Genomic DNA, 18069 nt, shown 5'->3' on the forward strand with positions numbered 1-18069 from the left:
AAATTCCAACCGGCTCTCGGGATGCCGAAAATACCAACCAGTTCTCAGGCTCACTCGTCTCTGCTCCGTCGGTATGAGGGGGTTCATCTTCTCCAGGAATTGCCATCCTCGCTGTCGAAGGCCTGCGGAAGTAAACAAGAGAAGAGGATCACACCGTACCCAGTCCAACCCCGCGTCCCGGGCTGATGATCCCGAGGATGGATCTCCTATCTGTATGAAGAGGCAGTGGTCTAAGCTCAGAGCCCCAGTTTGGCTGGGATTCGAAGCTTCTGATGCACCCCATTGGGTGGAGGGGAGCCGGGATCGTGGCCTCTCACAAACCTCTCTACCAGAAAAAAACCCCCACAAGTCTTTGGCCTTTCAACATTGTCAAACACTGTTCGACTTTGTAAACCCTGTGCCAGCTCTGACAGCAGTGGTGCCTTGAAGAGATGACCAAAGTGCTTGTCACAGCATGAAGCTCTGTCAGGGGAGGGTTAGGTTGGATATCAGAAAAAGGTTCTTCTCCCAGAGGGTGCTGGGACACTGAGCAGGCTCCACAGGCAGTGGTCATAACCGCAAGGCTGTCAGAGCTCCAGGAGCGTTTGGACAATGCTCTCAGGCACAGGATGGGATTGTTCGAATGTCCTGTGCAGGGCTAAGTGTTGGTCTCGATGATCCCGGTGTGCCCCTCCCAACACAGCATATTCTATGATTTTTTTTCCCTGATATCTGAATCTCCTGTCTCAGCTTAAGGCCATTTCCTCTTGCCCTCTCACTGCTTGCCCTTCTCACTCTAGAAGAGACCGGTCCCCCCCTCACTCCAGTCGCCTTCCAGGTAGCTACAGTTGCCCCAAAGTCTCCTGAAGTTGCCCCAAACCCCGCCCTCTGCCCCCGGCTCCCTCCCGCGGCTGTCGCTCCTCCTGACGCCAGGGGGCGCTGCGGCGGCAGGGGCGCCGCTCTCTCCGCCCGCCGGGGCCGCGGAGGAGGCGGCGGGGCCGGCCCGGGCGGCGGCGGGAGGGACCGGGGGAGGGACCGAGGGACCGGGGCACCGGGGGTGGGACGGAAGGAGGGGCGGCGGCGGCGGCGGGGCCGGGCCAGGCCGGGCCGGGCCGGGCCGGGCCGGGCCGGGAGGTGGAACAGCGCGGCCCCGCTGAACCCGCCGCGGGGCCTGCGGGAGCAGCATGGCCGCCAGCCTGTGGATGGGGGACGTGAGTGTCCGGCCGGGACCGCGCGGCTGTGTGCGGGGGGCGGCGGGGCCACGGCGGTACGCGGCCGGGCCGGGGCGGGGCGCGGGAGGCACTGACCGTCTGATCCCGTCACTGACCGGCACCCGCACAGTGACGCTCTCCCACCGACCGACTGACGCCCTCTCATTGACTCTGGCACTGGCTGACACTCTCACACCAGTTGATGCCCTCACTCTGGCACCGTCACACCGACTGTCTGACACCATTACAACAACTGACAGCCTTACTCTGACTGACTGACACTCTCGCTCTGACAGCCACACAACAACCGACAGACTGACGTCCTCGCAGTTCTGACACCGTCACTGTGACTGCCATCTGACACCGGCTGACCCTCTCCCTGACTGACTGACCCCTTCACACCCCTGACACCCCCACACTGACACAGCCTCACGGCCCCTTACACATTCAGATACACCTAAGCTCCCCAGGTGACATTCACATCATACACTCCTGTGCATGCTGACATGCTCACACAGGCTGACACACACACTCAGACGTAAACCCCAGCCTGACAGGCACATCTGTGAGCAGTTACACACACACCCCAGAGTGACCCTCATTGCCTGCCTGCAGCCAAGTCACAGCTACACTTACACCAGTGTCCCTGGTGGTCAGACACATGCATGGGCACCAAAAAGTCTCACACTTCCATACTCTTAAGAGGCATTTACTCCCATACTCACAGCGTGTACACTTGCATGCTTTGAGGATTTATCTGCTGTTTTACCTGCTCAGCTGCTATAGGCATTTACATGCTTACATTGTGCAAGGCAATTTACACACACTTGTGGTTGTGCTGCTAATTGTGCTCACACTTGGAGGCACATTTGCATGCACTTTTCCAAGATTATCCCTCACAACCTGCCCCCTATATGCACACCTTTGGGTGCACTTACACCCTCATAGGGATTTTGACTGTCCTACGTGCACGCACGTTCGCAAGCACTTACACTTCCTGCTAGGTCCCTCATTCCTGCCTCTGTGTGTACCTGGCAGGAAGAGCACCCGTGTGAAGCACACTCACAGGTGCTTCTTCACCCAAGGGTGTCTTGCTGCCCACTCCCGTGTACACTGTAGGCACACTGACAGTGATACACAGCCCACAGTGTTCCTTGTGTGCCCTTCACACACCCTCACTCTTGTGCCCTTGTGTCCTTCACACTCACTGCTGAACACACACTTTCACACACGTGTACTCACCCCAGCATGTTGTAGTGCCCTGCCACCCAGCCACACTGCATGTGTGTGTGTGCTCAGTGTGTTGTGGTGCCTGCATTGCTGCCAGTGTGGTACACTGTGACACACACATGTGGTCCCACTGCTGCCTATAGTGTCTTTGCTGTCTGTCACACATTTGTACACACCTGTGCGCACTCCACTATGCGTATACATGTCACAACTTCCCCACCACCTGTTTCTTGGACGCACATCTTCCTTCAGCCCCTTTCTTGCAGCTCACACCAGCACAGTCCTGCTTGCATGTAGTGTTCCTCATCTCTCACGTGTGTGTGTACACACAGCCCAGCACATCCCTGAGAATCCCACTGGGTACTTCTCTCCCACACACACACTCAGCACACTCAGTTTGCCACAGTATCAAGGTGTCCTCTACTGCCTTTACTCCGTGGAGTCTGTTCTCCCTTTTCCACACACAGAGGGTTTTCTGTCACCTCTCTACCATAAAGCCTATCTTCTTTTTCATCACTACTCTCACAAGCAGGCCATGGCTCTTTGAGCCGTACAGACATATCCAAGCAACTGGTTGTCTTTACAAATACAGCTTTCCTGTACACACACACAGCCAGGATCACCCTGCGTGGCGCGTCTGTGCAGGGTGGTGCTGCTTCTGCTCCTGGGACAAGTCAGTTCTGCTTCACACTCACCTCCACAGGGCATCTGCTGCCTTTTACACGTGCAAGTGCAGTATGGTCACCTACTTTCACATACTGCACAATCTGTCACACACACAAGTGGTGGAGCCACCTGGAACCTGACAGACAAACAAATACTTGAGGGCTGTAGGTTACTGTGAGCCACCTGTCTTACACAGGTAAATACATGGAGCTATATATATTTTATACATACATTTTTCAGCTCCATGTTACCTGTCGCACACACTGCTCCCCATTTTCATTTTGGCTAGTTCCCTCCTCCAGTTTCTGTTATACACAGAGGTGCCCTGTTCACCCAGGCTCTTCATAGTATATTTGATCCAAATTCCAGCACCATCTCCTACTTGTCAGTCCCTTACACCGCGCAGACACCTGCTCTCCAGCATGTTCACATGCACCCTTACCTGCACAGTGCGGTCCTTCTCTGTGACATGAACACGGTCAGTGCTACCATGGGCAGGATGAAGCGTAGAGCTGCTGTGGGATGCGATTCCAGGGCTTCCCCCAAGTGCTGCCCTGGTATCTCCGGGGTTGTGCGAGGCAGACAAAGCTCTGCAGACCCCTACCGCAGGTCCACGGGGTAGTGTCACCTGCCACGTGCCAGCTGGGGTCGTGCCACACCTGTGTATCCACAACGTTGGCCCAGCCTTCGCTTGCACCTGGAGAAGGAGCCTGCCACCTTCTCCCCTGCTCCCTGTAGCGAATGCTCAGTTTGTTGCTGTATGTTTCTGAGTGGCTTTTGTCCTTCTGTGAAGCTCCCTGTTCTCTGAAATTCATGCTGTCTCTTGGGTTCCACTTTGCAGACTGTTGAGCCTGGTTCATGCATGCCTGCTGGTTTTGAGTGGCATCGACCCTCTTAAATGAGTCTTCTTTTTGAAGTGTAAGGGTAAAATCCTTCTCAATAATGTTTTAACTGCTTAGAGGGATATTGACACATATTCTCTTTTTTGTAGATGCTCTGATCTAACTTTCTTTCTTTTTTTGCTTTTATAGCTGGAGCCCTATATGGATGAAAACTTTGTTTCAAGAGCCTTTGCCACCATGGGAGAGCTTGTACTGAGTGTAAAAATCATTCGAAACAGGTTGACAGGGTAACTGTTTCTGTTTGTTCTCCGAGCGGATTTGGACTGAAGCATTGCTGTGGTCCTTCCATATCCGAGTGAATTTTCCCTTTGAGTTTCTCACCATTGCTGCCACCAATATGGGAATATTGATGAGAGCAATGGAGAGGGCACTGCTGGCTCTTCAGCCTTCCCTCAACAAACAAGGTTTGGTCCTCATCCTGCAGTGCTCCAGCACTCAGTCAGAGCGATGTATGTATCTCATTCTGTCTCTCTGGGAATTACACCTCCCCAGGCTTTGGTCACTAGTCTGTAGTGCAGCTATGTGATGCTAACAGAAGTGGGAAGTCTGACTTCATTTGAAATAAAATGAGTGATATATGCAGAATAAAGTAGTTTCATTCTTATCCATTATTCTTTTAAGCGTTGTAATTTCAGTTTTCAGTAGTTTAAACTTGGGCGGGCAAATTGATGGTCAGTGAAAGTAGGAAGTAAACTGTAAGCTAAACCATTTTCTGTGTGCTTATGTTGACCTGACTTATGGTAAGTAGGGGCTATCCCTTGAGATCCAGCTTCTCTTTGGTAGCTAATACTTATATTTCTTTATTTCTTTATTTATATTTATATTTCTTTAAAAAGAAACTGTTCTATGTATTGCAACTATAGCAAATTTCCTACCAGTTATCTAAAATACAGCTTTCCTCATCAAATGTGTTTTAAGTTTATAACTTTTGTCTCTTCTCTTCTGTGTTATGTGTTCAGAATTCCAGCAGGCTATTGCTTTGTAGAATTTGCAGATCTAGCTACTGCAGAGAAATGTTTACACAAAATCAATGGAAAACCACTTCCTGGTGCTACACCGGTGAGTAAATGGGATCAGCCAGTTTAGAACCAAAACTTGGAAGGAACAGATAGTGTAGAATGTATATTTTTAATGATTACAGATAAATTCAATAGTTAGCAAACTGGGATTCTTCTTTGCTTTAGAACTGAAGTTATGACTATAAAACTGTTAATGTTCTTGCTCAGAAAATTGTTGAGAAAAACCACTGATTTCTTTGTGACTGTCTAGATAAAATTCAGGTGTACAAATGTTGTGGGGTGTGATGTTTTTTATATCTGACCATTGCTGCTGTTACCAAAGTTGGACTAATCAGAAACCTGAGAAGAACAAGGAAGAAATTAGACTGAGTATAGTCTGCCACAATTCTTCCATCCTCTCTCCTTTTGTATAGTCATGGAGCCACAGAGTGGTTTGGGTTGGAAGGGACCTTAAAGCTTATCATATTTCATCTCCTACCACGGGTAGGGACACCTTCCACTAGACCAAATTGCTCCAAGCCCCATCCAACCAAGCTTTGAACACTTTCAGGGATGAGGCAACCTGAGAATTTAGCAGTGTGTGTTGTTACATGTGTACAGGATGAACTTGCAAGTTCACACGGTCTTTTGAGTAACATTGATTGGCAAGAGAAACATGACTATTAATCTTGCATTGTTCTTGGCCCTTAGCAAACAGAAGTTACTCAAAGCTCTTTACAGTGGAGAACAAGACAGAGTATTGAATAATTGCAATGCATAACTAACATCTCCTCTACATAAAAGCTGGGTAGTTAGGGAGAAGAGGAGGAATAGGCAGAGAGGCTAATTTTAGGATGTTGACTCAAATATGTGGTAGATTAAAATGAGACGGCTGACACAGCTGTCTGTTATACCCACAGGAGTTAGCTGCATTAGCTGGGGTGACTGATTCATAAAGCAGCTCTAGAATCACCTCAGTTATGGTGTGATATACAAGGTAAATGGGTTCCTATTTCAGAGTAGTTAATACCCGGAGTAGGAGACTGGGAAGTTCAAATTGAGCTATTTAGTCAACGTTCCTGACAGGGTGACGTACCCCGTTAAAAGGAGTTGATGAGAGGCCTGGAGATATCTGTTTCACGTGTTTGCTCATGATTAAGGCAAGCTGATCATCCTGGATGCCTTCTATATTCACTGGAGAGACAAAGAGAGCAGCTCTTGCAAGGAGTAAGATAATAATGGAAGTTTGGTGTTGGGAATACCCACTTGCTTCACAGTTTTGTTCAAAACACAGTGCTGTGTGGAGGGATGATTTGCACAACACATGGAGAGAATTACAGATGTCAGGCAGAAATCCAAAGCAGCCCAGATCAGTGCACTCAGCAAGCAACTGCCCAGCTCATCCTTTGCATTTAGAGAATTTTGTTTACAGAAAACTTGAGTATGGCTCATGCTTTTATTTATTTTTAAATACTGAATCAGTCAAAGGAATAACAGACAGCCATGGTGCTGGCGCTGTCTCTCTTTTCCAAGCATTGGTGTTCCCAGTTCCCATCTGAGTGGAAGTACTCTCAGGTGTCTTGTTGATTTTAAAGCCAGAATATTGCAGTGAAGAGTGAGATCCAAAAAAAAGAAAAAAAAAAAAAAAAAAAAAAAAAAAGAGATCTAAGTGCTTCAAAGTGGAATCTGAATTTTATGTTAGCTTGTAAATGATCCACAGAAAGTTGTGTAGTAACAGGATTATAGCCTAGAGTTAAGTCTGTGCTCTATTTCCCAAGAATTATTTACCTGTTTTTGAGGGAAGGAAATCCATCATACAAGGTCCAGGAATACACTAGGCTCTTCACTGTACTGAACAAGTACTGTGATCTCTAGGGCATTTCTGATTGTGATCAGAAATCCTGATTTTAGGATCTGAAATCCTGATCCTGAGATTAGCCCATGATCTCGAAGAGCTGATTCAAAGATCTTGGTCTCCTTAGATCTTGGTCTAAACTGAGATATAAGTTGGGTAAAAGTTGCTAAAAGTATGGTAGGTTGGGGACAGAGAGTTCTAGATGTGCCAGAGGGCACAAATCTGGGCTGCTGGGAAACTTGTTTCAAAAAGAAATTCAGATGCAAAATTTAAAGAGGGCTGCAGTGTCCAATGTAGTTCTTTCAGAACCTTTTAATTTTGAATCTTACTAAATGTCTAGAGCCAAGTATTTAGCCACACTTCCAGACTCAGGTTGATTCCATTTTCCAGTGTGTTGGATTCTGGTATGCTAGTGTTTGTGTTAAATCACAAAAGTCCAGTAGTGGTACTGTCATTTCATTTTAAGACCTTAAAATTGGAAGAAATTTAACATTTGTTATTACTACCTCTGTTCACATTTTGATTTTCATTATTATATCTGTACTGATGCTAAATAAAAATGTGCTTGTTACCTTAACTGACTGGTCTGAAGGCATTGAACATGTGTCAGCATTAAGTTGTATTAAATCAGCTTATTGTATTTTTTCCCTAATTGCTTGAATTCACATGACAACATTTGAATGTGTGGATTCATTTTTGCCTTGTTTCAGGCGAAGCGATTTAAATTGAATTATGCAACATATGGAAAACAGCCTGATAACAGGTAAGTGCTCAATATTTAAATATTAATTTTGCCTGCTTAATGTCTCTCTATTGATTGCCTTGCAAAAATTATTCAAAATATGTACACCCAAAGTTCATCACTGCCAGTCTTTAGTAGAGGGAAGAGAACTTAGACTGCCAGTTTTGTGCTTTGCCCTGTGTGTGGCACAGCAGATTTATCCAGTGTCCTTTAAGGTATTTAAACTTTGTAGCATCAAAGTATCTAATTCATATATGATAATTTAAGATCTGTGTATTATAATTTGAGATCTATGTATTGGAAATAGCATATCTATAAATGAGTTATTTTTTCTTACCATTTTAGAAATCAGAGGTATCCTGAGTAATAAGCATTGAAATAATCTTTAAATAAAAAGCAGTATTAAGTTGGTTGGTTGTGTGCTTGAATTAACTTGAAAAAGCAGTGTCAATCAAAATTTTAATTAAGCAGCTTAACTGGTGGCACTTTAACGTCTCCATTAAATGGTCTTTTACTATCACTCTTCTCTGAGTTCAAATATTTAGGCTAAATGGTAACTGTCCTTTTTTTAAAATTTTTTTTTGATTGTATTTAAGACGTTTTCTTTTGATTTCTTTAGTCCAGAATATTCCCTTTTTGTGGGAGACCTGACTCCTGAGGTGGATGATGGGATGTTATATGAATTTTTTGTTAAAGTTTATCCATCATGTAGAGGTGGAAAAGTTGTTTTGGACCAGGCAGGAGTATCCAAGTAAGTTGTCTTTTATTCACTTTTTTTTTTTTTTTTTACTTCACATGTGGCAATAGAGAAGATAGAATGCAGCAAGGGGGGAAAATTTATTTTGGCTTAGATTTTAGTAATCTTAAAATATAGTGGGTTTGGCCATTTGCAGTTTGCTTGAGTTTTGATAGTCACTATGGGTATTGTCACTCTGTCAGGTGAGGCCCTTTGTGTGTTATTGCACTTCTTAAAATGCTAAAAAATATCTTAAGTAATCTTGAAACACTCTCTTCCTGGACTCTTGGATGGAATTGTGCTTTATAAACTTTAGGCTATTGAATGTACATTTCTGTGAGAGCTGTGCAGGTTTTCTTTCAAACAGGGTAGGGCACACAAAGCTGTGATTCACTGTCGGGTTCTCAATAGCTGCCTTGTTTGTCTTTCCTGAAAATGTCTTGCCAAAAACAGGTATCAAAAAGTTGGATTTCTTAATGTAATTAAAACATTTTCTAAATAGCATGAAATTAAGCTGTATTTTCCAGAGGAAGGAGCAGTTGGTGAGCATCCTTGTTTTCAAAGCAGAGCATGGCTTCAGTGAAGCACAATTTTCTAATATAACACCTGTGAGAATGTTGGGATAAGATATAGGCTATGGCTATATCTTACTCTTAGACAGGTTGGTTTGAAGGAATCTCTGGAGGTCTCTGGTCCAGCTCCTAACAGGACTGCAGCCAGCACTAGATCATATCATCCATGAATTGTGTAGCCTGGAAAACCTCCCAGGATGGTGTTAACTCAATCTATCTGGGCAGCCTGTTCCAGAGCTGCACTCCTCCCCTGTCATGAAGTTCCTCTTCATGTGCATCTTGAACTTCTTGCAGAGCTACTCAGTCTCTCTGGCTGTTGGGTTCTCATGCTGTCATTGCCACCTCCCCTGGGACTGACACTGCTCGATTGGGCTCTGTGTGCCTTCTGCTCCTCCTCAGTGTAAACCCCACAGTTCCTGTTGTGCTGCACCTGCTTCAGTCTCTGTCTGTAGAACAGGTGTTGGTGCTGCAGGTTGGACTATTAGCTGGGTTTTGGGAACTGTGCATATGTGCAGACCTCAAGGAAAGGGAATCTGTGGTAGCTTGGGAAGTGGGGAAGGAGCAGGGACTTAAGAGTCCTGTTTCTGGGAAGAGCAAAGCTGTCTCCCCTGGCAGTGCCAGAGTGTTGGTGCCAGGGGCTTTGTTGGGACTTGTGCAATTGCTCAAAGCTGAGGCATCTGCAGGTGTCAGTGTGATGTGAGAGAGGAGCTTAGGGCTTGTGGACATGCCCAGTGAAGCCCTGGCCCTTCTAGCCAAGGCTAGTGGATCAGGAAGGCCTCCTCCCAGCACCTCTTGTCCAGACAGGAGAGGAGCTTGGAGCGTGGTGCTGTGGTGCTGTGCCTACTTCTCTGCTTTCTGCTGAGGGTACAGGTGCTGGGGCTTTTCCAAACTTCAGGGCAGGACAGAAGGTCTGTAGGGAGGTCCTGGCCAGGAAGAAATTATTTCTTTCCTCACCAATGGTTTAGCCATTGGTGTGGAACAGCTAAATGTCTGGAAGAGTTGGAAGAATCAGTGTCTGGAAGACTTGGAAGAATCACTGTCTCCCTTGCAGCACCCAGTATCTATTCCTGTACACTGCATCCATCTCTATTTGTGTCTATTTTGGAACTGCCAGTCTTCCCATTTTCTCTTTCACACTCCTGGTCCCATCTGAAAATCTGCTGGAGTCTTTTGGCACTTAGAAACTTAGTTGGGTTTGTGTGTGTACACCTTAAACTGACTTAGAAGTTGACTTGCACTGGATTAATTTGCCATAATCCTTTGGCAGAGGGCAAGTTAAATGAATGTGGGTCTGTGTAGAGTTTTGCTTGTGTTTAATAATCTAGTTTGTATGTAGAAACATACCTGTATATATAAATAAGATATTTGGACTTGTTGTGTGTGGAGCTTGCTGTGCAAGGTACTGCATTTTCTGGGGCATGAACTGCTCTGAAATACCTGCCAGTGGAGACCTCCCATGAGTAGTAGGTAATGCTGCTTTCAAAATAGCACATTACTTGGTGCTTAGCAGTTCCCACAGAATAGATAATGCACTGTAAATTTACACCCTTGCTTACGGCTCGTTCCTTTCCCCAGGTAGACAAGCCCTTCCCTCCCAAACTTCTTCCTTTGCTTAGATGGATTCCTCTTACCCTCCCACACCTAAGTCTTTGATCTTTCTGCTGCGTTAGGCAGCCCATCCCATGATGGGATCCTGGCACCGCCCTCTTGGATGCTGTTGCATTGCTTCTGACTCACTACAGCATCAAAATCCCACGCAAAGGACCATTGGGGTTGGAGGGAGTTGGAATTTTCTGTCTGGCTGACGTGCAGTTCTGCCACATCACAGTGAAGGCTTGTTGCAGAGTCCAGGGGTTCTGGATGTACTGTCCCTGTTCCAGCTGCGCTCTTGAGAATATCAGTATCCTCCCAGCAGATATCTGGGGCTTTACCATGTGTCAGTTCACGCATTTCAACATGGCTTGTGTCAGCTCACTTCCAGTTCCCCAGAATCCACTGGCACAAGAGCTACTTTGCCTTGACAAGCCCTTGAAAGTACTGCCAGAGCTTGGACATGTGGCTTCAGGCATTCTGGAAAAGCAGCTGGAAGGCAGAATAATTTCATCTCTCCCAAGAGCAGGAACAACAACCCTAATGAACAATTTTGTTCACTGTGTTTCCCAAACCAAATCAAACTTCACTGTAACTAATTTTTATAACGTGGCATTGCTCTTTGGGGTTGGTTTCATGTGAGTTTTTCTGTGTCTCTGCAGAGGTTACGGGTTTGTGAAATTCACGGATGAACTGGAACAGAAGAGAGCACTGACCGAGTGTCAGGGAGCTGTGGGGTTGGGCTCTAAACCTGTACGCTTGAGTGTGGCTATACCAAAAGCGTGAGTAGAAGAACAGCTGGACATTTATGTGAAAAATCACATCTGGTTTTAAATGCCTTTTAGTGCTTTGGATACATGTCCTGGATGTCTCCATCACAAAATGAAAGAATACCGATGAATATGGGGAGTATCAGAATGCCCAGGAGTTCAAAGAAATTATAACATTAGCTCAATACTAAGCATTTTACACTGTTTTGAATTGTATACATTGTTAAATCCCTACACATGCGCACACACTGTAGTTAAATATGATTGTATTTAAAATGTATGTTCCTTTGCACTATATTGAAGTTGTTTAAATCTTCCTAATGATGTCTGGATAGCAAAGTTCAACTCCCTTGCTAATTCTGTTATGATATCTACTACATATAAGACTTTTGGGGCAAGGATTAACTTTTTTTTCTGTGTTTGTTCAGAACCTGATACAATGAGATCCTGGTCTGACTTGGGGCTCGTAGCACTAGGGTAATACGAATCATAGTAATTGCTCCCTATTTGAATAATACTTAGATTTTCAGTGACCTCATAAGTCTTGGGGGGGAAAAGGAAGAGAAGAGCAGAAAAAATGGGTGCATCATGGTGAGAAGATTGATGTTTCCTTCTTCCTGCTTCTCACTAATTTCATCATTAGTAAAAATAGCTTTATGTGTGACATATTTTCATTTCTAAACGATATTTGTCATCTCATTATTTCAAATCTTGATAGTTAGGTGGAATGGTGTTCTTTGGAATGCTGCCACTTCCTAAAGTGGCAAGGAATAGGAATTTTAGTCAGTTTTCAGAGTATTTATTTTTCGATTACTGGTAGTTCTTATTTCATTAACTTTTTCCAGTCTGTGCATTGAAGACCACCTGGTTCAGAGAGAAAGGAGACAAGTCCTTGCTTAGGTTTCTCTTTGACAGTGGCAGAAGGGAGAGCTTTTTCCATTTTACAAAAGAAAACTCAAGGTTTTTTGCCAGGCTTGAAGTCTTTAACTCTTCACGTAAAGCAAGACTCAGTATTTTCTCTCAGAAAGCTGCAGATCATTTAAGTTCATCCTCTTTACCAGATGGAAGAAGGGACTCCAGTATCTGGACTGTGGTTCAGGATTGTTCTAAACTGAAGCTCATAGTCCTGAACTCTTCTCTTCCCGGAGCCAGGAAGTGATACTCAATTAGCTCATAAAGAATGAAAGTAATGTTTATTAATGAAGAGGAATATGAGTACAGGAAAGGGTATTAAATTTAAACCACTTCTTTCTTTATGCAAATGTATGCAAATAATAAATATTGCTGCAGTAAATAATGAATATATTTTAAAGATAGAAATTTGCTTGTTAGACTAAGCCTTGTCTCTTTACCACATTGCATCTTAAGCTATTTCACTACTTTTTTCATACTTGTTCTGCTCTATTTTATTGCTATTTTAAAAAATGGTTTATTGCTATTTTTATCCTGTTTTATTTTTTGAAGCAATCGTGTGAAACCAATGGAGTACAATCAGATGTACAACTATAATTACAACCAGTATTACCAACAGTATCACAACTACTACGCTCAGTGGGGGTACGACCAAAACACGGGCAGTTACAGCTACAGCTACCCCCAGTATGGCTACACGCAGAGCACCATGCAGGTATGGTGGGATGGGAACATGTCATCTTCAGCTCTGAGAATCACTGAATGTCCTGAGCTGGAAGGGACCCACAGGAATAGAGTCCAGCTCCTGGCCCTGCCCAGGACACCCCAACAATCCCACCCTGTGCCTGGGAGCTCCTGGAGCTGAGGCAGCCTTGCAACCATGAGCATTCCCTGGGGAGCCTGTTCAGTGCCCAAGCTCCCTCTAGGGGAAGAATCTTTTCCTGATATCCAGCCTGACCCTCTCCTGACACAGCTCCAGCCGTTCCCTCAGGTCCTGTCCCTGGTCATGGAGATCATGGAAAGCAGAGATCGGAGCTGTCCCTCGGGAGGAGCTGCAGACCCTAATGAGCTCTGCCCTCAGTCTGCTCTGCTCCAAACTGAACACACCAAGAGATCTTAGTATATACCTCTTCATAATGAGGTCTTAATATAGCTACTATTTAGTGTTTAGCCCCTGGTGTTTCCTGTTGCTTTATGGAGAGTATATTGCCGAGGTAAAAAAATGTCTGGAGGACACAAAGGGTCTCTTAGTACAGTTGTGATGGTAGAAGAGTTCTCTTGGTACAGGCAGTGCTCAGAGTCCGTTTGGGATCCTTCATAAACTTTGTTATAAAGGATAGAACACATCAGAACAGTCACCCCACTTCAACCATGGAATTTCAAGAACTGCCTCTGTTAGAGGTTTAGTGTAGGATCTTGCCCATGGAGTGTTAGGAATGGAACAGAGGCTTATGTGTGAAGGATTCTGTTGTAATAACTCCTGTATAAAAGTCAGTCTCTGACAGTACTAATCAACAAGCGATGTTTGCAAAAGAAAAGATAATTATCCACTGTCCTAAGGGGTTTGTTTTTCCTTGCAGACATATGAAGAAGTTGGTGAGGATGCATTGGAAGGTATATTTCTCAAATTCTGTATTGAAGTTGTCTGTATGTTCTGCACTGCTTGGAGATAGACTTTCTCAATTTGGCCCTAATTTCAATTTATGATATACCTTTATCTTCGAGTAAATCTGAGAAAATGTGTGGGTCACTATTGCCTAGAACAGTTGCATCCTGGTTTTACTGTTGCTGCTCCTAGTCTGAACCTGGTGAGGACTGAACATGTTTAACTTCCCCAGCACTGAGATTTTAATCTTCTGTAGTACTGAAATTTTTATCCTTTTTTACTAGGTTTTTTTTTTTTCTGATATGCTACCAAGAAAAAAGTAGATGTTCTGTCTTTCTGTAAAATCTTGACATTTAGAGCCCAGAATACTTCATTGTGCTTTTAGTTTACAAGTCAAAGGGAATAATATTAGTCACCACACTGAAAAAATATTTCAAGGAGTTGTTGCTTGAAATGGGTCACTAAACCAGATTGGGGTTTTAGATACCTGTACAAGTAGCTTTCACTTATTGATGCAAGAAACTATCATATCATGCCAGCCATTTCAGATTTCTGTCTTAAGTGCAATACACACTATGCACTATATCTTACTCTATTCCTAAAAAAAAAAAAATTAAAAAAATAAAAATTACATAGTAACAGATCTACAGGATCCACAGGTATGAGTAATGATGTGTGTGGAAGCTGTTAATGGCTCTTAAAAGCATTCTAGGAGAGCTTTCCTTTTGCTGAACCAAACATACCAGGACTAGGATTGGGATATCTCTGGATATTTCTTTTTCTGGTTGATTAAATGAAAGATTCCTACCTTTGTAGGAAACTGAATTCATGTATTATCACTGTATCATTCCTTTTCCTTAAATCTCTTCTCCTGTAATGTGTTACAACATGAAGTAGCTAAAACCAAACATAGAATCCTGGAATGGTTTGGGTGGGAAGGAACTTCCAAACCCATCTTTATCCACCCACTACCATGGGCAGGGACACCTTCCACTTCACCAGTTCACTCCAAGCCTGTCCAACCTGGCCTTGGACACTTGAAGAAATGGGGCAACCACAGCTTCCCTGGGCAGCCTGTGCCAGGGCCTCACCTCCCTCACAGGGAAGTTGCATGTTTAAAAACATTTTATTCCTGATGTGTTTTACAGTCTTTCCATTCATTCAGCTTTGTATTGAGAGTCATTCACTGACCTTTGTGATTGTGCTATTCTGATAACCTGAGCTTTGAGTTGCTGGTGTTGTTAGGTGAGCTTTACACCCTACAGGGGTTTGGGGAGTCCATCACTGTGCATTCAGAGCAGCAGGATTGGACCTGCACACTTGTTGTCCAGCTCCAAAATGCTTTCCAAACATTTCTTCCACATGTAAAATAGGGCTATGCTCACCATGATGCTGTGGTGCCACTGACACTCCCTTCATTCCTAACTGTGACTCCAGCTGTAGCTCCAGCTTGAGCTGCTGGAGGCTTTGGCAGATGAGTTCTGGTGACTGCTTGCAGCAGCACAGGATGCTCCCATCCATCTGTCCATCCATCATTTGTGACCTCACAGTGGAGGGAGCAGAAGGGAATGGGTGCCTCTGCCTCTGCTTCTGCCCTTTCCATCAGGGCAAGCCCCTTCTGGCAGTGCAGGTGGCTGCACTGGGCTGTGAGGTGCAGGTGGGTGTTCCCTCCACTGGCTGTCCTGTGGGGCAATCAGTGTTGTGAAAAGGGACATGTTTGGATGTAGTTATTCCTTATCTCATTGCAGAGAGATTGAGTAGGACTGATCTGGTCAGGTTTGTGACTGGGCAAGTGCTGGGAATGTTTGGTGACTCACAGAATCACAGATACTTGGGGTTGGAAGGACCTCTGGAGATCATTCAGTCCAATTCCCTGCTAATGCAGGCTTACCTGGAGTATGGGACACAGGAACACATCTAGGTAGGTTTGGAATGTCTCCAGAGAGGGAGACTTCACACCCTCCCTGGGCAGCTGCTCCAGTGCTCTGACACCCTCCATGAAAATAACTTCTTCTTCATATTGAGGTGGTTGCTCCTTGTCCTGTCAGTGGGCACCACTGAACAGAGTCTGGCGCTATCCTCTGACACCTGCCCTGGAAATATTGAAACTCCCCCCATGTTTGTTTTAATATACCAACTTGTTTACAGGGTGGGTTTTTTCTGAACACCTTTGATGTGTGACCTACTTGTCTGTCTTTCCTCGCATAGATCCCACACCTCAGTTAGATGTTCACGAAGCAAACAAGCAGTTTATGGAACAGAGTGAAGAGCTCTACGATGCCTTGATGGACTGTCATTGGCAGCCTTTGGACACTGTCTCATCAGAGATCCCAGCCGTGTTATAGCCTCGTTGCTGAGGCATTGTGTCTGTGAGACATCCTCCCAGTGCGCTCCGGACTGTTACGCTGCCCCTGGATCCTGCAGTTGTGTGGGGTGGTCCTTTCCCCACCCAGGTCAGGTACTCGGAGTACAGGAGGACTGTGGCCTTTCCTGTAGAGAATAAGTATTGTAGGAGCATCACGGTAACCTTTATTCGTGGTGAATATTAGAACTGCAACAGTTTTATTCCTTTTGTCTTGAAATGAACTCTTCATACTTACTGAGAATTGTAATTTATAAACTTTCAACAAGATGGCACAGGAGAAAGACTCTACTTCATCGTACAATAAAAAAGTTGGTCTTTTAAGTAAAATTACCCTTTGCATTTTGGTTCCTGCCCATCTTTCTGCTTTGCTGCCCATTCAGCTGTCTTAAGTCATTTGACCCAACGCTCATGAATGTGTTATTTCAAAAACGATCATTGTTGGACACCACTAAAATGTCTCAAAATCTTTCCAGTGACTGGGTAAGGTTGCTGTAACTTGAGCATGGGATGAAAACTTATGTTGTGGTTAACTTAAGCTGTGATCTTGAGCTTGCAAGTTTGATATTCTTAAGCAATCAACCCAAAGAGCACTTTGGAGAGCAAAGACAGAAAGGAGTGTTATAAAGCTTTTACCTGGAGATATCTTGCACACCTGGCCTGCTTCTCTACCTGTGTTTGAGGAAATAATTCCCCATGAACCAGCAGTTTAAAACACTTTTTCCAGCAACCATATTTAAATATTATTCTGTGTATCATGCATTTATTGTTTTTTACTGTGGACACACCTTGATGGTCTCTTTGAGATGTTGAGATTTTGTAGTGTCTTCCACTGTCCAGTCAGAGTGAAACTGAAGATCTGACAGCAAAAATAGGTCAGAACAATTGCATTGATATATTGTGCAACAAATGGTTGTTAACCTGGAAAGCGGTTTTCTCCTGGATGTTGTATAAGTTGGATGGACAAGCAATATATTTAAGCTGATATGTTGCATTAGAGGTGAAAGTGAAAATAATAGCACTTATATACCTGTTATAAGCCCTTTTTCAGGCTTTTGTGCCTTAAACTCTTGGAGAAATAGGAACAGAGAAACTACCTGTAATAAATGTCTATCCAAGGAATAGTTTGGTAACTGAAATTGCTACTGCAGAGCATTTCGTTGCCTCCCTGCCCATGTTGATACAGAGATTTGCCACAAAATTTACATACTTTGATAAAGCTACTTCTACTACACCTTTGTTTGTGTCCATAATTATGACCTATTTGTCAGTCTGTGGTCTTTTTTCTCAACTGGAAGTGGGATGTGAGGGGAATGGTGATGTGACTGGAGTTGGGTTATTCCTAACAAGTGAGAGGACTGCTGGACTCCTGCGTTCTCATCTGCTGTAATTTTCCTCGTGCTGTACCCCTGACTGTGCTGCTGTCTCACCTTCAGCTGCTCTGAATGTAAGGAAAGGAATGTTCCTTGTGCATGCCAGGAGTTTCAGAAGCAGCAGAAGTGGCAGAGAGCAGAGCTTTATATCCTCTGATGTGGCCGCTCAGCTCAAGACACCCCCTCTTCTTGGGAAGTTCAGCAGAGTGGCATTGCAGAAGTGATGTAAAGAAGGGCATTTAAAACACTTCCTAGGTCATTCTGTTACTGTGCTGCCCTGTGTGCCTGCTCTTCTTCTATTTTGGAGTTGTCTTTTCATACCCCCATGAATTTTGGCTTTTACAATGTGGCCATCCCAGTTTGCTCCAGGGGGTGAAGCCACATTTACTTATCAATATAAATTTATTCAACTGTTCTCATCTGCCCAGCATTGCTGTCTGTGGAGTATTCCCTAATGCCTGGATAAACTACCTCCGTACAAGTCTGTCTCTAGAGGAGAGAGGACCAGGTTATCAGGGATCAGACAGCAGCCCTGTGGGAAAATCCTTTTGTGCTCTGCTTTTGT

At 44.5% G+C, this 18069-nt stretch overlaps 1 protein-coding gene across 3 annotated transcripts; it reads left to right on the plus strand.

Annotated features, from left to right (window-relative positions):
- The first annotated feature begins 1075 nt into the window (after positions 1-1075).
- On the plus strand, positions 1076-17365 carry TRNAU1AP (tRNA selenocysteine 1 associated protein 1). 3 transcript variants are annotated; one of them, XM_053998949.1, is made up of 10 exons: positions 1100-1190; positions 3928-4010; positions 4118-4215; positions 4948-5047; positions 7552-7604; positions 8203-8334; positions 11144-11263; positions 12716-12878; positions 13744-13777; positions 15978-17365. In XM_053998949.1, exons 3-10 carry the CDS (start codon positions 4130-4132, stop codon positions 16112-16114), a joined length of 825 nt encoding a protein of 274 aa, XP_053854924.1. In that variant the 5' UTR covers positions 1100-1190; positions 3928-4010; positions 4118-4129; the 3' UTR covers positions 16115-17365. The 3 variants fall into 3 exon arrangements, with proteins under 3 accessions (XP_053854922.1, XP_053854924.1, XP_053854923.1); XM_053998948.1 differs by having other exon boundaries at positions 3928-4004; XM_053998947.1 differs by lacking the exon at positions 3928-4010 and having other exon boundaries at positions 1076-1190.
- Positions 17366-18069: the final 704 nt, after the last annotated feature.

This window comes from Vidua macroura, chromosome 25 (genome assembly GCF_024509145.1).
Source record: "Vidua macroura isolate BioBank_ID:100142 chromosome 25, ASM2450914v1, whole genome shotgun sequence".
Lineage (NCBI taxonomy): Eukaryota > Metazoa > Chordata > Aves > Passeriformes > Viduidae > Vidua > Vidua macroura.

Bases quoted from the DNA above. Each gene is read 5' to 3' on its own strand.
- TRNAU1AP (XM_053998947.1), top strand. From the start codon at position 1,164: ATGGCCGCCAGCCTGTGGATGGGGGAC. The intron at 8,335-11,143 runs GTAAGTTGTCTT...GTGTCTCTGCAG, and splicing joins GACCAGGCAGGAGTATCCAA to AGGTTACGGGTTTGTGAAAT. The intron at 12,879-13,743 runs GTATGGTGGGAT...TTTTCCTTGCAG, and splicing joins ACACGCAGAGCACCATGCAG to ACATATGAAGAAGTTGGTGA.